The 20,437-nt window shown below is 46.2% G+C and overlaps 1 protein-coding gene across 9 annotated transcripts in view; it reads right to left on the bottom strand.

The window, feature by feature from the left end:
* Positions 1-1,142: 1,142 nt before the first annotated feature.
* The window catches only part of DNAJB6 (DnaJ heat shock protein family (Hsp40) member B6), a 66,480-nt gene continuing 47,185 nt past the window's right edge, over positions 1,143-20,437 (bottom strand). For 6 of the 9 annotated variants that reach the window (XM_084509498.1, XM_084509505.1, XM_084509508.1 and 3 more), the window contains one exon: positions 17,647-19,033. In XM_084509498.1, coding sequence (XP_084365624.1) covers positions 18,720-19,033 — 314 coding nt within the window. In that variant the 3' untranslated portion in view covers positions 17,647-18,719. Of the gene's footprint in view, positions 1,622-7,097; positions 10,657-17,090; positions 17,140-17,646; positions 19,034-20,437 lie in introns of those variants that run through there. The other 3 variants (XM_084509511.1, XM_084509509.1, XM_084509510.1) reach the window with 3 other exon arrangements.

The raw sequence follows: 20,437 nt of genomic DNA, 5'->3' as shown, positions 1-20,437 counted from the left end.
CTATCTGATAAAGGCAGATGCTGTTTGTTTCATCCTCTGAGCTGCAAGGACAGAATCCATCCTCTTGGCCTAAGAAAAGTAGCTGAAAATATTCAGAAGGATGTTTAAGGTATGTTTACATGTGTATATGGAGGCATGAATATTTATTTCTGTGGAGAACAACGCAACTTTCAGCTTGACCAGAAATCAGCCCCAAAGCAGAGCAAGAAGGCTAGCAGGAACAGACAGCAAAACATCTCCAAAATGAAACTTGACTTGACAGAAAATTGACTTCTTAAAATTAATGATCACCGTCTTTCCATCTGATGTACCTGCTTTCTCTGGGAACATTCATCTCTGCCAAAACACCTCAACAAAAATCTCTCAGTTTGCTGTTTTCCTGAAAAGGTCAGTTCTATACAGGGAAGTAACTCAGAGGTGGGTCTCCTGTGTCTTTGGTCCTTTGTGCACCAGTAATAGGTCAGAGAATCGCAGCTGGGTTGGGTTGGCAGCACCTCAGGTTCCCTTAGGGTCCCTCGGGCCCAGCCCCTGCCCCAGCAGGGCCACCCAGAGCAGGGTGCCCAGGCCCATGGCCAGGTGGTTTTTGGAGCTCTCCAAGGAGGAGACCCCACAGCCTCTGGGCAGCCTGGGCCAGGGCTCCACCACCCGCCCAGCACAGCCTGGGGATCAGGCGAATCTCCTGGGCTGTCAGTGGATCCCCAGGGGCTGAAAGCTTCCACCTCAGGACTGGGATCACTTGAGCAGCTCCAGTGTCACAGGGCTTGGGCATTGCAGCTCTCCCAGGGCATCTTCCAGTAGGGGCCTGGGGTCCCCATGCCCAGCTGAGATGTCAGCCTTGCTGCCATGGGCTCTTTCTTGGCTCAGAAAGCCCAGTTATGGGGAAAAGCTCAGGGTTGAGCTTAAAATGTAGTTACTTGCAGGTGGTGCTGATGTATGTACCCAGCCACACAACACCCTCTGTATAAACACACCAGAACTGTAGTTTAAATGACCACTAATGCAGTGCTTACCTGGAGTAAACCAAGAGTTGAGGGGACGTGGAGACCACATCTCATTAAAAATAAAGAAAGAAAGAAAGAAAGAAGATGAGGAGGTCCCTAAGTCCCTTTGCTTACAAGAGACGCAAAAGAAGAGAGGACCCACCAGGTAGGTAAGCTGTTTATTCACCAGTTCTCCAAGAAACATGAGACATTTTCAGCACAGGCAGCAGAGGAAGAGGACCCACATTTGTGAGATCTGGGAGCAGAGGTCGCCCACATAAATTAAAAAAAAAAAAAGCAAGAGCAAGCAGAAAAAAAAATAGGAGGAAGAGCCTCACAGGTGTCCCCCAAACATCTCTAAGTAGAGTCTTACACAGCTGTCAGGCAAAGCAGCTGCTTCCCTGCAATTAAATTGGTCCGCTTTTTGCCATCAGCACTGTGGAGCTTTAATACCAAATCCTCAGTGCTGACCACCATTTCTCCTTCGAGTGAAGGGAGGCGACGGCAGGTGCTTGGTGCTTGGCTTTCCCCTTCTTCCTCCTCTTCCTCCCTCCAGCATCTCAGAGCGTGGTGCCGTGTCCTGCCCTGGCAGCACGCTCAGCTTCACACCTGCTCGGCTGCTTTCCAAATGGGCCTCACACCTTTAAAAAGATAATAGATGTTTTCTTTATCATCACCTCTGGAAAAATTCTTAATAAAAGCTGAGATTAATACATATATATTATAAATAGCTCAGCAGCACCAGACAAACAGCTTTCACACTCCAAAGCCTTATTTCAGGAAAGCGAGCACTCTGACTGCAAGACGCAGACCACTATTGATTGCCGGTCCCATAAATCACATTTATTTTCCAAATAATAGGAAGATTCATTGTTTTCTGCCAAGCGTTGTCACCTTGTAATAGAAGCCAGTCAAAGCAACAGTAATTTTCACACCATAAAAACAGTATCAAGTCTGTTCACTGAGCAGGATGAGCGCTATCGATCGGGGAGGGAGGGGAAAGACAAACAGGAGACGAAAGCAAAGAAATTAAGTAATGATGTATAGGGTCTGTAATGAAAGGTCTGTTAACATTTCCATTATTCAGCATCCCTCCCCAGAGGCCTGCTGTGAAACATTTATAGCCCTGTTAGCAAACCCTCTCCTCAAAGCAGGGCTGCAAGGGGTTCGTGGTGGGACACTGAGGTGTCAGCAAAGGGGAGGCCGAACCCTTGCATGGTCACTGTTTATTGACACTCAACAAAAAAGCCCCAGAACATTTGACTAAATTGAGTTTTTCTGCTGCAGGGAGACTTAGGGCTAAGGGAGCGAGGGCTGCAGAATGGTCACCATCAGGGGAGGTCACAGAGTGGTGGCAGAGGGGACAGGTCTACTTCTACCTGCCCCACATCTGTCTCCGCTGTCCTTACTATAAAAAATCACCTAAACATTTAAAAATAATAATAATAATTAAAACAAACAAACAAACAAAACAAAACACCATCTCCAGAGCAGCTCACATAGATCAGATACTTGCAAACTGGCCAGCCAGGAAGTTTGCTTGCATCACCCTGGCCATGAGCATTTCAGCAGGAGGCAAAGCAGGTGGCTGAAGGTCTCAGCAGAGGTGGAGGAGACTGAGACTCATGTCCTGAGGAGCCTGGCCTCCAGTAGCACCAGTTCCATCACCCACTGTGACCCATCACCTGCTACATCCCATAGACACAGTTCCATGCCCCGTGTAAGTGCAGCATCCTGAAGGATCCTGTCCGTGGCTGCTTAGTGGCTGTGTGGAGGGTTAGCGCCATGCCAGTAATGCAACCATCAGTAAATGGAACAAAAAGCTGACCTAAAATGTCCTGTGAGCTTTTCTGCCCGTCTCCAGGCATCTGTCACTCTCTGGATTAAGTCAAAAAGCACAGGGCCAGTCTCTAACCCCCTGAATTTCCAAGTCAAGCCTTCATACTCTTAGTTCCACAGCAACGACAGGTGATGGTCTCATCACCCTTTTCTAGTCAATGTCAGCAGAAAGTAGCCCTAAAATAAAAGCAAACCATCCTCTCTGCTTGGAGAGGCAGCCTCCTCCTGATGGCTCCAGTTCCTGAGCAAGGTTAACCCATGGTAACAAGAGGCTGATGACTTTCCTGGGTGGAAAATTGAGGCAACTCCTTGTTAGCAACTTTAGCAAAACATTGCTAAACCACAGACCTGAACCTATCAGCTAACTAGCCCAGGAAAAACTTAGTAATCTCTGCATGAACCAGCAGCTGTTTCATAATTGTGCTGGTAGAAACACCTAAAGCTCTCCGGCTCTCTCAGCTGACACATCACAATAAAACATGATAGGAGCTGGTGATTCATTGCCATCGTGTTCTATCACATCCCAGCTCCTAATGCAACCTGGGACCTGCACTGCAAGTTAGCTGAATAATATTTTCCTAAGCAGTCATGATAGAAAAATCTGTGGTTCCAAGGGAAGTCATTTTGTTGAATAACCACCACCACCAAACCTGAATCCTGCTGAGAAAGAGGAGGCCTGGGGCTCAGGTGCACACAAAAATCTCCCTGCAAACCACAGCAGGGCTACCTCAGGAGCACAGCAAGCAGAGATCACCTACTGTTTGCACTGGGATGGAGACCCAGTTGGGTGAAATTGTATCTAAAGTGGAGATGGATCTGAATCAGAACTACAGATCCAGACACAACATTTGTGGGTTTGGACCCAGCTAGGCAATGGGCCAATATTGACTTTGCACTTTAAGAATCATTGTTTGATGTCCTGCACCCTCCCATCTCTGCAGGTCCTCCCTACCTGTGGCTGATACCTCCCCATGACTAAAATCCCAGCTGTTTATAATTTCCCAGATGAAGTCAGTGACCCTGTAAGCGAACTCTTATTTTGCCTTCCCTGTGCAAGATGGAAGGAACTTTGCCTTCCCTGTGCAAAATGTGCTGAAGGGCATAGGGAAAACCACAGCCCTGGTTTCTACAGCTGGGAAAAACCCTCTGCACCTTGGACAAAATGGGTCAGGAAGTGGAAAAGCAATTTCAGTGCCATGTGCAGTGCTGTGGAAACTGGGGATGTGTGGAGTCGCACAGGCCGTGCCTCCAGGGACATGTCACACCAAGACAAGGTGTCTTCCCAAGGGGACCTGACCCATCTCTCTGCTTGGCAGTGGTTGTACAGCCAGCGCTGGGCTTTCATAGGAGGTGGCAAACTGGTGGTGGCATGTGGAGCTGGGGACAGCCAGCACCTGCAGCCCAAGGAGGAACAAGTGGATGCAGGAGTTGTGCAGGGTCAGGAGCGGTGTGTCCCATCTGCTGCCAGTGCCCCGTGACACATCTTCATCTGAGACGGGGTGAAGGAAGGTGAAGGTGTGTGGGACCACGCTCTGCAGACACCAACCCTACAATGAACTCACACATCCTCGTTGTGGAGCCCAGGAGTCTGGTGAGGCTGGAGGCATCAGAGGTGGCTCTCAGGGGTCGCTCTGCTCTTCCCGCATCCCAGGCTTTACTCAGTGGCGTTTTCCTCCATCTATCAGCCCGACACAGGGTGGTAGCGAGTTGCTAAAATGCTAGTCATGCTTGTCTGGGCGGTCATCACAATTTATAGAGCTGAGTTTAACGAGCTCTCCTAGCCTGAGAGGACGATCAAAGCTAGTGAACGGCTTTCCTGCAAGGAGTGATTAAGCACGCCGGGCCTCTTGGGTCATAAAAGAGTTAAACAAAGCCTGACAGGAGTGAAACCTGGAAGTCATGGAAAAGGTGAATGAGGCTGTGATGTTCCCAGAGTATTTCAATTCAAGGGTGGAGGAAAACAGATGGAAAGGTTGAAAATGAAGGGGACATCTCTTCACCCAAGAGATTCCTTGCTGTAGGACTTTGTGGGTATTATGCAGATTCCCAGGTTAAGAGGCAACTGAGAATATCAATGGACACAAAAATTGGGCAACAGTAAAACTCCATTTCTGGATCCAGGAGCCTCTGACCCAGAGAGTGCCAGAGCTGGGAAAACATTAGGGTGAAGCATAATTACACACTCAGCTTGTTTCTGTGCTCTCCCCCCCCTAGGCATCCACCATTAGTCACTATCAAAGACAGGCCAGTGGGACAGAGCTGACAAATCACTTTTCTGGGTATAAAACATGACTCACAGCAGCGGGAAGGATCTGGTGCTGGTTACCTCCTTGTCTTGCATCCCAAAGCGTTAAGCCCAGGTTGTCACATCACCACCAGCACGGCAGGTTGTGGCTTGCCTCTACTGCCAGGAGCACGTCGTGCACCTCTGGTGCATGTCCCCTCCAGGTGCCGTGGGAAGAGTCTGCCTGGTGATCCTTAATGACTTCTTAAAGCTCGGTCATGCTCTGAGTGCTCAGGCTATTAAAGGAGCTTTTATTACCCCTTGGTCTCACGTAGCAATATGCAGCCAGCACTGCTCCACTGAGGACATTCAAACATCCAGAGCTGTCACAGGTCACACCTCCGGAATTCAGGCAGAAACATGAGTTTCATGAATTTTAGCTTAATACATTTCCAAGGTGTGTTTGCTTAATGGGTTTGGAGCAATCTACTGTGTTCTATTCTTACCTTTCATCTTAAAAACCTGGAACCAAATTTTGCTGTCAAAGTAAGGAAATTCTCCCAAGCCTAACTCTTTAGTATTGAGATAACGTAAAAATAACACTTCCCCTACCACAAGACTTCATTGTATTGCAGCCACTGGCAGCCTAAGGAACAAGCGAGCCGTTCCGCATTAACTGAAGGATGAGCACTTCCCAAACAAGGGATGGAAAAAATGATGTGTGCTATGTAAGTAGAAAGGTGTATGTGCATGCCAATGGAAACAGGCATTGAAGAGAAGCAATCAAACACCCAGGCAGTGCAGCGAGGTCTTGTTCCATCCTTGGGGACGTTCTAGAAAATCAGTGACCACTTCCAGGCAGACGTGGAGGCGTTGTCCTGAAATCAAAGCATTCAGACGCGTTATGAGAGCAGGTGTTCTGGTTTTCCTCTCACCTTCACTTCTGGCTTTTGGGGTTGTTTTTGGCAACATGGGGCTTCCTGGAAGAAGGAACGTTTGGGATGCTTGATGCTGCAGTTCAAGATATTTAAAATAAGGCGAGCAGTCTCTACCTGTGAGGAGAGCAGCGAGGTAACTTAACCCCACACTTGGAAATGGCACCTCAGAGCAGCTCAGCCTCTTTGGCCATGCTTCTCCTGCTGTCTGGAGTTAACAGGCAGTGTCAGAGGGCACCAGCAAAGTACTCAACACACCTGACACTTCCCAACACCCCACCTGAGCCCTTTCTGCTAGAAAAACCTGTGAGAAGTCCAAGTGTGCTGACATGAGGCAGCTGAATCCACTACAGTTTCAAATATGAACATTTATTTAATCGGAGGATCACTTTAAGTGCCCTGTTTTAATTTTAATTGGTGGAGAAGAAAAATTCCTTGCCCTGCTTTCAATTTTCAGCGCCACAGGTAGCAATGAGCAGAGTTTTGCAACTAATGATAAAAAATCCCTTCAGACCAGATTCCAACCTGCTCACTGGGAAAAGGAGAATTAAACGTACCCAATCATGGGTGATTGTACCAATCCCTTGTCAACATGAAAGGAAGGGAGTAAGATGCTTCCAAGGAAAGCTAAAGTGAGGAGGAGATGAGAGCACTAAAATATGAGCTAAGTGTGGACATAAGAGACCAAGACTGCACAACTGAGGTCTGAAACACAGCGAGGACTAACCTGAGCATCCCAGGAATGAACAGTCCTGTGCAACTGGCAAGTACAAAAGAAAAGGGGGAGGAAGGGAAATTAATGCATTTCTAAGTATATAGACTAAAACAATGAAATTCAGTACAGTTACAAGCTGATCCCACCACTCCATAGGCATTGCTTTGGTGGCACATAGCTGGAAATGTTCATGAAGATGTGGGCACGTGTCACACATTTCAGGAGTCGTTGGAAAAACGGGCAGTTTTGTGCTTCCCTAACGATTATCATACATCTTATAGGCATACAAGTCTTTTCAGAAGGATGTGTTACTTCAAAGAATGCACACAAAGGATCATGAGATTGTTATGAAATTCGGGAAGAAAGCAGCCAAGCAAAGAAAGAAAAACGGAGCTTTGTCTTACCTTTAGGAGTGAGGTTTACGGGTTGGGAAGCTGCCCAGAGAGGTGGGCACCAGCACTAATCAGAGACTGGGCAAAAACTCGAAAAATACATTTTTACCACTTTGACACCAACACTCTCTGAGATAATTTATTTAACATCAAAGTCCTTCCAAACCTCAGTTCAAAGAGCAGGCTGTACACCTCTAAAAGGTGTGAAAAAAAACAACTGAATTCAAACCATTTTCAGAGTGGCATCTTCCAATTGAGGAGCAGGAGCTCTTATCTCTCCCCGTTTCGCTTGTTTGCGATTGTGTCCTCCTATCTGAAGATAAAACTGTTTTGTTTTCAGTGTAACATTTTAATTATGCTGTTTCTCAACTCGCTGCGTGTTCTTTGCCCTAATAATTTAACTTTCTCGTGGGATTCTAAAAGGGATTGAAAACACTTCGGGTCTGTGAGCCCAGGTGGCTGCTCTGTAACAAATCGTTTTGCAACACATTTTATACATGACGCCAGGTCTGTATTTAGACTAGCTCTGTTTCCGTCCTCAGCTCTCCCATACAAGTGTTGTAGGATAGTCAGAAACCCTTTTCTACCTTTCATAATACATTTATTCACAGCCACTCATGGGCCAGCGCTATCTTTTATCGGTTGTGGTGTCTCACGCCCACCTGCATTTTTCCTGCCCCGTATCATCACGCAGCCTTCACCCTTGGCAGATGGATGCAGAGGGATACAAAGACCTCATGAGATGTGTGCCTGCTCATACACACGTGGCAGACACAGCACAGGCTGTCCTGCATCGCCCAGCATGTCACGATATCCCAGCTGACAACCCTGCTCCATGGTACTCCTTGAAGCAGTTGCCCAGAAATAACCAGGCTGAAGGAAGGAATCGTGCTCGATGGCCATGGGCCCACATTTCTTAATTTCTGGACAAGCTTGGGCAGATTCTAGGTAGTTACAGGGAAGATGACGCCTGTGATTCCTTCCTCTGAGGACTTTGTTTCCCAGGAGCTTCTCCCAAGGGAGCACAGCTGCAAGGAGGCATGCAGCTTTTTTTGGGGGGATGCCCTCAGTGTGATGGGCATCTCCAGGAGCTGAGCAGCCATTAAGGGCTGTACAAAGCTGTACAGAGTTTACAGAGTTTTTTCCCAAAGCTGTACAAAGTTTTGTACTCTGGGGCAGGGGTACATACAGTTCACCTAGGATCTTCTTGGGTATGGCCCCCAACAAATGCATGCCCAGAACCTACATGACGTGGCAGTGCCTACAGGCAGGCTTCACTTAAAGCACTCAGGCTTCATAACCGACCATGAGCCCACCTGCAGGCCTCCTAATTAAGGCTCTGTCCTCCTTCTTCAGGACTAATGTAGGGATGGGACTCAGGAATATATTTACGTACCCAAATGACGGTCTGCTCTAGCTCTCCAAGGCACATTCCTGATCTGCAGCCACGCTGTCCTGTGATGTGAGGCTGCTCACAGCACAGGGACGGCCCAGGGAAACCAGCCCTAGGCTGGCGTCACCTCTCCCTTCCTCCACCTCTCCTCCTTTTCCAAGGAGGGCACCATTTTCCCCACAACAAGGAGCTCTAATAGCTTAAAATTAGCATACGTATTAATGGGGACTTCTCCCCAAAGGGGGAAGGGCTTTAAATGGGATGTAATTCAAAGAGCTGTGCATTTCTCTGTATGATCCTTGTATGTAATGTGCAGGCTCCGTTTGATGTGTATGAGCTCCTACGGTGATGTCTCCAGCCAGAAGGAACCCTGGCGTTCCAGTATCAGCCATTTGGCATGGGGACTCTATCGACTTGCCCATGGATGTAGCAGAAGGCATCGCGTGGTGAGCTTGTGGGTGTTCGGTGAACGTGGGCTCTCCTCTTGTGCTTACAGCCTCAGCTCTAACACAAATCAAACAGGAACAGCTGGTGCCAGCTCTAGTCTACAGGACAGTGCAAGAGGACAAAGTATAAAGGAAAATTTTCTTTATTTTTAAATATTAGTAACACTGCACAAAATGAAAAAGTGGTACTTAAGTGACAGAAAAAATGGTACTCAGGCTTATTTCATATTAACCTTAATTTAAATACCCTAACAGAGTTCATGTATGGTTATATGTTTGCGTAAGGTTACGTTCTGTAATGTAAGCATTAGAAGCTAAACCATTCAGATACCACAGACACCAGAATTTGTTATATCAAACCATGCTAAAATGCAGACTTGATTTTTTGTTTGTTTGTTTGTTTAGCTTCTTCCTTACACCATTATGTGTATCGCTACATACACGAGGGAGTGAGTTTCTCCAGGAACTGTGGACTTTCAGTATTGCTAGGTTTAAGTCTGTTACATCTACAACATATTGGCAAGACGAAGACATGAGAAACAAAACCATGAGCTGATAACTCCTACCTGAAGGTTAAAAAGAGGAGGCAACGTACTGACAAGAAACATGCAGGTAAATGCTTAAGGCAACAGAATGGCTCTGGACAAACTAAAAGGTTAGGAGAAGCAATGGATCATGCACATGAGACGATTACGGGAAGCAAGGAAGTAATCTAGCCAGAAAATGTAGATTTATTTAGGACTGAAGACATGTTTTCAAAAAAAAATTAGTCCTGCAATAAAACAGATGCAAAATGCTTTCATACGTAAAGATGCAAGCTCTCTGCAGAAAAAAAAAAAAAAATCTTACACAGATCCTGAAATATTTTCATTATTTAAAAGCTACTCAACAGAAACAGAGAGCAGTTTTAAAGTAGCACTTAGGTCATTTGTCTCTAGCTTCTGAAAAGAAAATTTTAAAATAAGGAATGATTTCACTAAATGATTCACCGGGAGTCAACTATGCTTAAAGAAATCAGCACAAGTGTTACAGAAGACGGTCATTACACTAAGTTTTTTTAAAACCAGAGGATATAACTTCATGATACACTTTAAAAAGAAGGAACATTTTAATAATAGGGACAAACCTTTACTACCCAGCTTGGGAGAAGAAAGACACAGAAGTCATTTATTAAGTCTGCATAAATTACCACATGAGAGCACGTCTCAGTCCGACTCCCAGTGACATGAAGGAACGGGATTGATGTTTAACTCTTTCAACAAGCCTGATGTTGATGCTAGAGTGACTGGACAAGCAGGCATTTGCACAACTGTCTATATCCTACAAAACAAATAAACGTTAGACTAGAGTAGTTTTAGTCCCAGGGAAGGAAGAGGTAAGAGATTCCGTAATGTTTTCCAATCGTCAAACATAACACACTTCTAACCAAGATCAACCTCGTCCAAATTCCTTAACCTGACTGGCAAGAAAGCCACTCCGTGAAACTAAAAAGAATAATATAGTGCAATTTTAGTACAGTTTTAAACATGAGTCACTTCCTTACTAGCAGTGTGAACAATCAAAAAAAATATATACTCAGAAGAGTTGTGCTCAAATGTATCTTAAGTTGCTGTTATTGTAAAGGTTTTGGCATAGCAGAGAAGTCCGTTTTAGTAACTCCCTTTGGTTGACTTCTTCTTCTTCTGTTCCTCTCTCTGCTTCTGCTTCCTCCTCTTGCTGCCTTCTTTGTATCCTGAGGAAACATGGCTCGTGAAACACTATTCACAGTATTCATGGACTTTTCCCCTCTACCAAATGCACGCGTTCACTGAATGGTTTAAGGAGTCTTAAAGAAAAGATCTGGCTTTCCAATTTTTTATTTTTTTTTTTATTATCATTTTAAATCATCAGTTCTAATATATCCCTTACATAGGACAGAAAGAAAACACTGCATCTATCTTTGAAGTCTGAAAAGATCTAAGAACTTTCAGAAGACTTCAAAGCCATTCAGGAAAAGCTTCAAAATTAGAGCACATGCAAAACCAGAATAATTTTCAAAATGGAAGCAATAAGACTTACACAGCAGGAGCTACTTAAGTACTGGCATTTCCTGCCCGCAGTATTTAGAGTTACCATGATATTTGCATTTCCATTTTAAAAACAGGGAATGCTGAGAATCCTGAGTAAATAAGAAGGTGCTCGGTGTTTACCAAAATGCACTTCGTATGCAGGTCATCGGTCTGCTCATGCTTAACAATGCACCATGGGCTGCGCACCACTGCAGCTCCTATGGTACATGGAAGCATCACGTTCAAGCAACAACCACTTGCTACGGGTTCAACAGGCACAAGCTTTCAGCCACGTGATCGTCATCCCAATATGTTCTTTTTCCCCACAGAGATGCATGGAAACCAGTTCCTGCTCTGCATCACCTCCTCTCCTCCAGGCTTGCAGCACAACACAACTTGCCTGTACAGTGCAGAACCAGCACCACATCTACCCAGCGCACCTATAAACCTAAACTCAAAGGTAGCACGCATTTCCCTCAAATAACAAAAAGCAAATCATGCCATGAGGTGGCAGGAGGGATCCTGTAGCTCGGTGATGCTCTGCCACTGGGAACCAGCGTGGTCCAGGGAACGGGGCTGCACCAAGAGGACGAGCCCCTCGGTGAGACACCTTGGATCCAGGCTGCGAGTCAGAGGAGCGGCCAGGAAGGGCCCAGCTCTGCCTATCTGGAAATGTTTCTGTCCCCCATTTGGCCTGCAGGCAGTGGGACATGACCCTGAAAAGAAGTCACCTCACTGCAGCGCCCGGTGCTGCAGCCATTTAGCACCAACAGCAAAATTAAGGTGGGAAAAGGAAATGGTGTGAGGTCAGAGGGTTACAGTAACCAGAAGGCTTTGAAGTCAGGCTGTGGCTTCAGGTGCCTCGAGTCAGAGCTCCTCCCAAGTGCAATTACAGCCGTGCCACAGCAGAGCTGCAGTTCTGCAATTTAAGACTTTGGGAGAGCCACACTTGTTTGGGCTAAAATCACTTCAGACATTAGTAAAAGCTTGAGCATGAGAGGAAACACACTCCCTTGCAGCAAAGGAAAACTGCGCCTAGGTTATCACTCCAGCTCCTACGCTGTACCAACAGCATTACTTCATCTCCTGCAATCGTCTGAGTCAAGCGCCAGGATATTTGTTTAGAAATTCTGCCATGAGTGATTAGCCTGCACAAAGTTAGAGTGGAAACCAGTTTTATTGTTTAAGGAAGAGAAAAGCTGCCAGTGCTTTGTGGAATTGCAAATGATGCGGTGTTTTCCCCGTGCCCTGCCACCCTCCTGAGATACAGCCCCATCCTGGGGGACACTGCCTGAACATCTCAATAAAAACCCCACCCACAAAGGTCAATGTCAGCCCTTCGGTCACCTGCACGCTGCCAGATCTGGGATCCCCTGGCTTTTGATTTGCTGCATTAAAAGGTGCAGTGAAAGATGTGTCCCAGAAGGGCTCAAGCATCTCTCGGCTTTCCCACAGAGGCCAAGGGAGGCGGAAGAGACGTGCTGACTCCCGAGGATCACTCATCCAAAGGGTGTTATTCAAAGGGATCTTCCCTTCAGTGGAAGGGAAAAACAGCATCATATCGGCTGATCAGAGCTAGTTCACGTCATACTGATGAGCCATTAACACAGATATTTGGGAAAGGACCATTGAAACCTAACAGGTTATTACCTTCATTATTTTCTCATTTTTCATTCTCAAAACACTGTCAGCTTTTCCAAAAGGCTTCCACATACAGGCATGATTTTTTTTTCTGATGCTGTTTTATATCATAAAACTTTTTTTTTTTTTTTTTTGGACCAGTCAAGTTTCTTCAAACGGTTGAGCTGTTGAAAGCAATTCTAGCAACTTTTCCCTAAGAATGCCGTGAGTCAAATGTAAATTAGGGGGTTGAAATGAATGCCACATAATTCATTGTCTTCTAAATGAAACAATTCAGATGTTAAAATAATGCGGTATGAAGATATTTAGGTATTTGACAACATGGTCTCCTACCAGCTCTGGAACGATAAGGGTAAAAAGTAGAAATCTTTCAAGTGTTATCACTGACACACAGAAACAGATTGGCCAGAGTAGGAGATAATGCACAAATACAGAGCATTCCTCAGGAGAAAACTGCCAGGTCCTTTCTGTTTCTAGCCTGCTGTGATAAATAATTTCACTCCCAGCCATTTCCCTTGCTACCCCCACCTAAGAAGAAAGGATAGGTCGAACTTTGTCACTCTGTTAGCTCCAGTGATGCTATGCTGGGTGATAACAGCCAAAAACCTCATCCAAACAATTGGAGCGGCTCCTAACAAAAATAAAAATCGCACACAGAAGATTTAAGTAACCCTTCAGTGCTCATTTCACTGGAATACTTCAACAGGCACTATTTAAAAGAATATTTAGTTGCCTTGGTTAGAAGGGTAGCCCCAAAGTCGTGAGAGAATAAAATCTGAATTAGGAAAGCAGCAGCCCCAGTGCTGTTTGATTAATTTGTAGTAAATGTGTCCTGGTGGGTTGCCAGCATCACGAAGTGGTCATGGAAAGCTGCCATAGCCAGTGCCCAGCTGAGCTGGCTTCAGCCGAGCAGTTTTGGTCTTGGAGAGGGGCTTTGTAAATTCCCACCCTTGGAAGTGATTGTTAGCCACCTAAACTCTAGAAATGCATGACGTGAAGAGTCTCGGAGAAGGGTGGAGGGAGAATCGGTTTCCGAGAGCTTTGTGAGGCTTTGATATTTGGAAACAGATTCGCTCAAATGCAGATAGACATCAGCCTAGCTCGGTATGCTCTCGCTTTTGTCAGCTGCCAGGAGCAGGGATGGATGAAGCAAGAATCCACGCCATTTGGAATTACACCTGTTTTACAACCTGCACAATCCCTGTCTACAATAAACAGCATCTGCTGACCCACTCTCCGTTTCATCCCCCTCTCTTCTACATCCAAAAGAACCACAGAGAGCACAGAAGCTATTCCAGCTCTCAGGAAGCTGCTTCCAATGCTCAGTAGCAACTCCCTCGACCACAAAGCAAGGACCCAAACAAACTGGGAAGCCTCCCTGCTGGGTCCCAGATCGACTTTTCTCCTGGTTTTCCACTTCTCTGCCATCCACAGCTCCCAAAGGCACCACTTTGTTCAGTCACTGACTTTGAAACTCATCACGTTCTTGCAAGGCAAGGGAGGTGCACACATTGAGCGATGGACCCAAAGGGACAAGAGTCCTAGGGAAAACACTCCTACCCACCCCGTTTGTAGTATCCTACTTTTTTCTGCTTTGCCAGGAGCGGTCACGGGTCTGCTCCACCTTCCTTCTGCCGACCCAGGAGAGCGTAGGAGTCAGCAGAAGGAAGCAAGGACTTCAGTCGTGACCAATGATTAACGCGCCACCTCCACCTCCTCCACTTCTTGACTCACATGGGTCAACAACAAAGGCCATGGCCTGGTTTTTGTGGAAAATCTACAAAGGTGTAGGCAGAAATGGAGCCTCCTTCCACTTCCAGGCTCCGAAGCCCTGAGGCTGGGGATGGGAGGGACTCACATCTTCTGCTCAAGTCCCAGTAACAAAAATTGTTTTCAAGACCTACTAATTCTTTGCTAAGCTTGTGGCAATCCTTTCAACCTCTTTCAAGCCAGGAGGCTCCAACAAGCACACAGAGCTTTAATTGGCCAACAGATTATATGCAAGTTGGGTTCTGCAGAGCATGCTATTTAATTTTCTGCTCTTAGAGGTATTTCTCTAGTCATAAAATAAATTGGGATTTCAAAGTTAGCCAGCGTACCTGAGCTGGAGCCACCATCTGTTATTTTAGCCTGGCCAGATTTGCATATGCCATTACAAAAAATCACCCCAAATCACAGCTTCAGTACGATTCCAGGCATGTGACTCGATTTACAATTACAGCCCTACACCACACTTTCACACTGCCTCCTTTCAGCCCAAGCCACAGCCCAACAACCACACAACTTGACCTACTAATCCTCTCCCCGCATCCACAGTTTCTGCCCGTGCCACAGAGCATCGTGGAAGGAGAACCTGCCTTTACGTACAGGGCAGCGGTGACAAAATATCCCACCCCGTCTCGGTATGCTGCTCCACTGTTTAATTATCTTTGCTGTTAAATCCAAGGGGCGAGTTCTCCAGTTTCACTGTCCAACCCTGTGATGTAATGCCACCTTTGATCTTTTAGGGGACTAAAAAGCCATAGCAACTTTCTGGGGCCTTCCTTCACGCTTGCTCACCATACTATTTTCATTACCAATTCTGCCTAAAATTGCTACAAGAACATACCGAGCCAGATACGACCTGCTTGCCTGCTCTTAATTAAGGTAACACTACTGCTGAACAGAGTCCAAGGTTTTACTCCCACATGGCAAGCAAAAGCTTGCAAGGCTCTGCAGCCTTGGAAGCCCTTCCATCCATGTGCAACCCAGCCACTTTTTATGGGAAGCAAATGGGTAATGGGATGATCTCCCACCAGCAGCCAAAAAAATGCACACGAAGGCAGCTCTGCTTAAGCCGAGAGGCCAATGAGCTCGTCCCCAAATCCAGCAGGCATCTTTCCACCCTGTGCCTGTGGAAGAAGGGGGCTGCTGCCACATCCCACTCACACAGCTGCAGGCAGGGAGCCACGTTGTGGGATGTGGAGCAAGGGAGAGTTCATTCCCATCCCGCCCCGTGCTTCCAGCATTCCTCGCGTATTAGGTTTCCGCAGAAAACAAAGCAGCTTTGCTTTCCATTACATACCCAAACACAAGTATGCGAGGAAATTAAAAGGTAATTAGCCTGGATAACCAGCACGTTGATTTTACTAGTCAGTACTGCGTAATTCAGGAAATCGTGTGTTGGTGAGAAGAATGGAGACTGCATTAAAGATGTAATGAAGTTTTAACAGCTCAACTTTCCAGCAGAGGAACCCATGCCAGAAAAAAGATCAGAATTAGTTAAGCTAGTTCTTTTAAAGTGGTTTCCTCTTCAGTGATGCCAGCAGATGAAAATGAATCAAAAATGAATTATTAATGCTGTAAGTTCTAGGTTAATGCAAGCTATTTCATTCAAAAGGAAGAGCAAACTTTGCAGTATTACCTTGCAAATAATGATCTCTAGCATCAAATATTTGTCAATATTTCTACAATTAAACATTTCAGCCATTCTTGCTAGATAAAGGTCAAAGCTCTCAAATCCATAGCAGTTTCATTAACAGCTGCAGCCCCCAGGTCTGCGCTGGCATTACCACCACTTTGGTACAGCTCGGATACCTCGAGTCAGCCAGACACCATGCTGTCTGAGAGTGCACTATTAGCAGGATTTGAATTCTTACCAAAAAATACATTTGTTTAGAGCTAGGCACCTGTTTGAGGTTTGATACTCTTTGATACACAGTGACTTCAGAACACAAGGTCAAGTTTTATTCTAAAAGACGATTCCGAAACCAGTAACACCACGAAACCCAGAGCAAGTTCTACTAAAATAAAGTCTCAAAGATAGATGGAGAACTAGATTTAACTCCATCAGTTTTATAGTCAAAACCCACTGCAACGACTGGAAGTCCTGTCTGTGGAGAGGATTCATCTCACCCCTGAGTACTGTTCACTAGTCTGAATGAGCCAGCACTGGAGAGGGGCTACATCACATAGTCAAGATGAAACCTACCCCATGTTCCTCCACTTAAATTTCCTAAGCACTTACGAATTACAACTCAAGCATTCCCACTCCTCAAGCAGGGAAAAGAAAACCACTTCACCGCAGGTGAATCAGTAACAACTGAGAATTTGCTTTAGGTGCTAGAGCTGGGACAACCTCTGAAACAATCGCTGCCAAAGGGCCACATGCCAACGGTGGCAGAAACGATCCCATCCCAGGTGGAGCCGCGCCAGGGCTGAGGCCGTCGAGCTTCGCTATTTTCCACTGCGGCGAGCGGGCCTGGGATCAAGGCAGAGCAAGATGCTGCTTTCCCCAGGCCGGCCCGCGAGCGCACGGCAGCTGTCGCGGTGATAAATGAGAAGCCAAGCGGGAGCAAGCGAGTGGTCTACGTAATTACAGAACTGGTGGAGCCGGCTGGCGGAGCGAGGCAGCCGGCGGAGGTGAACACCCATGGAGAACAGCATTGCTGGCCAGGGCTCGCGCACAAACTTCCCAGGGAGGGATTAAGACACTCACGTAGGGTTTTATGACTAACTCGACCAGTCCTTCAGCAGCCACTGTCTCTCTATCGGAGGAACAGCAGGCAAAATATTTAAAGCAACAGTAAAAAAAAAAAAAAAAAAAAAAAAAATCATAGCCTTGACTGCAATCAAGTTTTCAGCCCTGAATCTTGTATACCTGTTGTATGGCAACTGACAATCTACCGGTAGGTTTGGGGATTGTGCAAATAGCTCTGAAGATTTGTTTTAACTGAAAACTTGTGTGCCTCGGAGCATAAATAGATTCACAGCTAGAAGTCCTAAGCAATGTTAAAATGGCTCCAAAAATTGCAAGGTGCATGTCAAACTCAGATGCTCTTTGGACACCATTACAAATGCTGTTATGGTCACACAGAACCTGAATGCAGGGCCAAGGTTTTGTTTTGCTAGCTACAGACATAGGAAACAAAACCTGTAACGCCTGTACTGAAAGCTCCTGCACATCAGCCCAGGTGTTAGATTCAGGCTTCTGTAAAGAATTTAGTTATTTACTTTAAGAAGATTTAATTGAGCCATGCCTTAAGAGTCTAAACTTCCAGCAACTGATCAGGAAGACGTTTATTTGAATTTCTCTGATTATTTTTGCAAGTTGGCACCCCATGCAATAAATTTAGTTAGTTTTTTTCCTTTTTTTTTTTTTTTTTTTTTGTACAGAATTCAGTGTTATATTCAAAGGCTCAAACACAGCAGAAGCTGATATAGCATTGGGAGTGTGTGTGCGCACCTGTGCTTTGGGGGACAGTTGTTTGGTTTTTTCCTTCATTTTTTGCAGCACATTTCCCATGTGCTATGTTTGCCCTGAGGAGCCCAATACATTTGTGCTTCCCAGCAGATCAGCTAATTCAACACTGCTGAGAATGGCCCTGAGCGCGGGCATCCACGTGGAAAGGCACCTTCATGTTTCGGAAGCACAGCCTGGGTTGGGTTGGCAGCACCTCGGGGTCCCTCGGGCCCAGCCCCTGCCCAGGCAGGGCCACCCAGAGCAGGGTGCCCAGGCCCACGGCCAGGCAGCTTTAGGAGCTCCCCAAGGAGGAGACTCCACAGCCTCTGGGCAGCCTGGGCCAGGGCTTTGTCACCCGCACAGCAACCTGTCCTGGCACTCCTGGGTGAGCACTGACCACACGTTCAAATTAAATCAAGTGGTTACGAGGGTTCTGCTGTCCAAGATAGCCTCTGGACTACACTGCCAAAAATTACAGACTGGAAATACATCAAAGGACTAATTACTTCCAAAAATAACCAGGACTATTGCTGTGCTTCCTTGTTTGCCTGAACAGTCTCAACCCTCTCTATTAAGGTTTAGATGCCCAAAATTGCAGCTTCCAGAATTAATACGTGAAGTTGCTGAACTTCTCCTTCGGCAAGGAAGCTAAGCACAATTTAAATAAATGAACGTGCAAAGTACTGCCATTAGTGATTCTCTAAAAGGCCTTCACTTTTAAGAACAAAGAGCGTGGGCACCTCAGCAGCATAACAAAACAATATTTTCCCTGGATCAGGCCCTGAGTATCCCAGGGCAGTTGTGAATCTAGGCTACGTTGAAGAGCAGAGCTAATGCGGATGAAGGCACACAAGCGGCCATCTATTATCTATCAGGGTGCCAGCATTAGGTCAGCACACAGCACCATCTCCTTGCTTGGCTTTGGTTTTTTTCCTTTTGACTAGCTGCTGGAGCCTTTTCTGCGCATTTCTCATCAACATGTTTTTGCACACCTGATAAATAAAAAGGGGTCTCCAAGCTGCTTGTAACGCGGCTTCTATCTTGCTCTTCCACCTCATCGCTATTATAATGATAGGCATATTTGGGGGAGCTGGCAGGCTTGTGAGGCTTCAGCAGGCGAGTGTTGGTGGGCTGGAAAGGCAGGGCATGCTGTCCCCTCCGTCTGCACTCCTCGGCAAAGGCTTCTTCGTCTGCCTCACCTGAAAAAGCAAAGAAGGCGAGAAAAAGTGAGCTGCGTCTAAAATGCCACAGGTTAGCATGAAACGAGAGAGATTTGGGGTGGAAACGGGGCATCTCTGAACTCCTGGCTTTCCTGTCTGCCCACATAAAGAGGGCTTCAGCTGCACATCCCTGGCTATCCTGTGCCTGGTTCCTATCTCCTGGAACATCTGCAGATGGGGGAGTGCTGGGAGCAGAAGGCTCCATCAGCTGCCTTGCACCACACTGGGGTCACAAAACAAGTCAGCTACATACGACAGCACTAGGGCTGCTGTTCCCATTTTCCCAAAGGAAGGGTGAGCAAGCTGAGCACATTGCCCAGTGTAGGAAGGGTTGGCCCTGCTCAAGGCAAAGAGGTAGGGAATGGAGGGAGAAATACCCATGCTAAACTGGCTACAGGGACAGGGAGGGGAAAACAGCAAAAGTGGGCTCAAAGGGGCTGGGTGTTGGACATCTGCAGCTGGAAGGGTGGTAAAGAAGCATGGAAGATCAAATGAAGATGGGAAACCAGTCTGAAGGTGCCAAATGTAAGCACAGTCCGGGGCACAAGACGGACACACACAGCAAAGGAGAATGGCCACAATGCAAATAAAACCCCAATGCCTGGAAAAAAATTGAGAGATGAGGTACTCTGCAAAACAGCATGAGTATGAAGACACTTTCCTTAGCTGCAGAAACCGTAACAGTACCTACTAATGCCGCAAAATAAGGAAATCAGCTACCATAACACAAAACCAAACCAAGCAAAACCACACATCGAGAAGCAAATGGTAAGATCACAAATAAAAAAAGCCAACAAATGACATTCAATGGGCAAAATAAGAAAAAAAAAAAACACTAAGGAAAAAAAAAGTGTGTCAGATTTGTCTCTTAGAGACTTTTTAAAATTTCATTAATTCAATTACTTAAGTACTTTTAATAGAGCTGATGAAACACGGCGTCATTTTGTTTGCATCAAAAGTGGTGTGTCACATTCAGGAAGTTTTTCCTGGGATGTGCCGGGCATCAGCCACTTCAGCAGGGGTGTGTGCTCTGGGTGAATGCATGTGCTCTTAGTTCATGGCTGGAAAATGCTTTGAAGATGGAAAAAGCACCACATAATGCAGTAACAAGAGCAGGAATACCGTCCTCACGGCGCGCACTGAACCACCGAGGCATCCAAAGAAAATAGGTTGCATCGCCTTTACCTTGCAAGCGTACCCTGGGAGATGCTTCTGAGGGCATGAGGAAGAGTATTTTTAAGAAAAGTCATTTCACAGCATAACGTGAGGCCTTGGGGAAGAGGCTAGGGACTGGCTGGCTGCATTTTGTTTTTGCCTTGCATGGGGCACAGAGCTCCAGCTAGGAAAGGCAGTGGGTAGGAAAAAGCTCAGAGGATGCCAGGT

This window comes from Aythya ferina (genome assembly GCF_964211825.1).
Source record: "Aythya ferina genome assembly, chromosome: 2".
NCBI lineage: Eukaryota > Metazoa > Chordata > Aves > Anseriformes > Anatidae > Aythya > Aythya ferina.
Note: the sequence above shows the minus strand (reverse complement) of the source record. Positions and strands in the feature narration are given on the sequence as shown.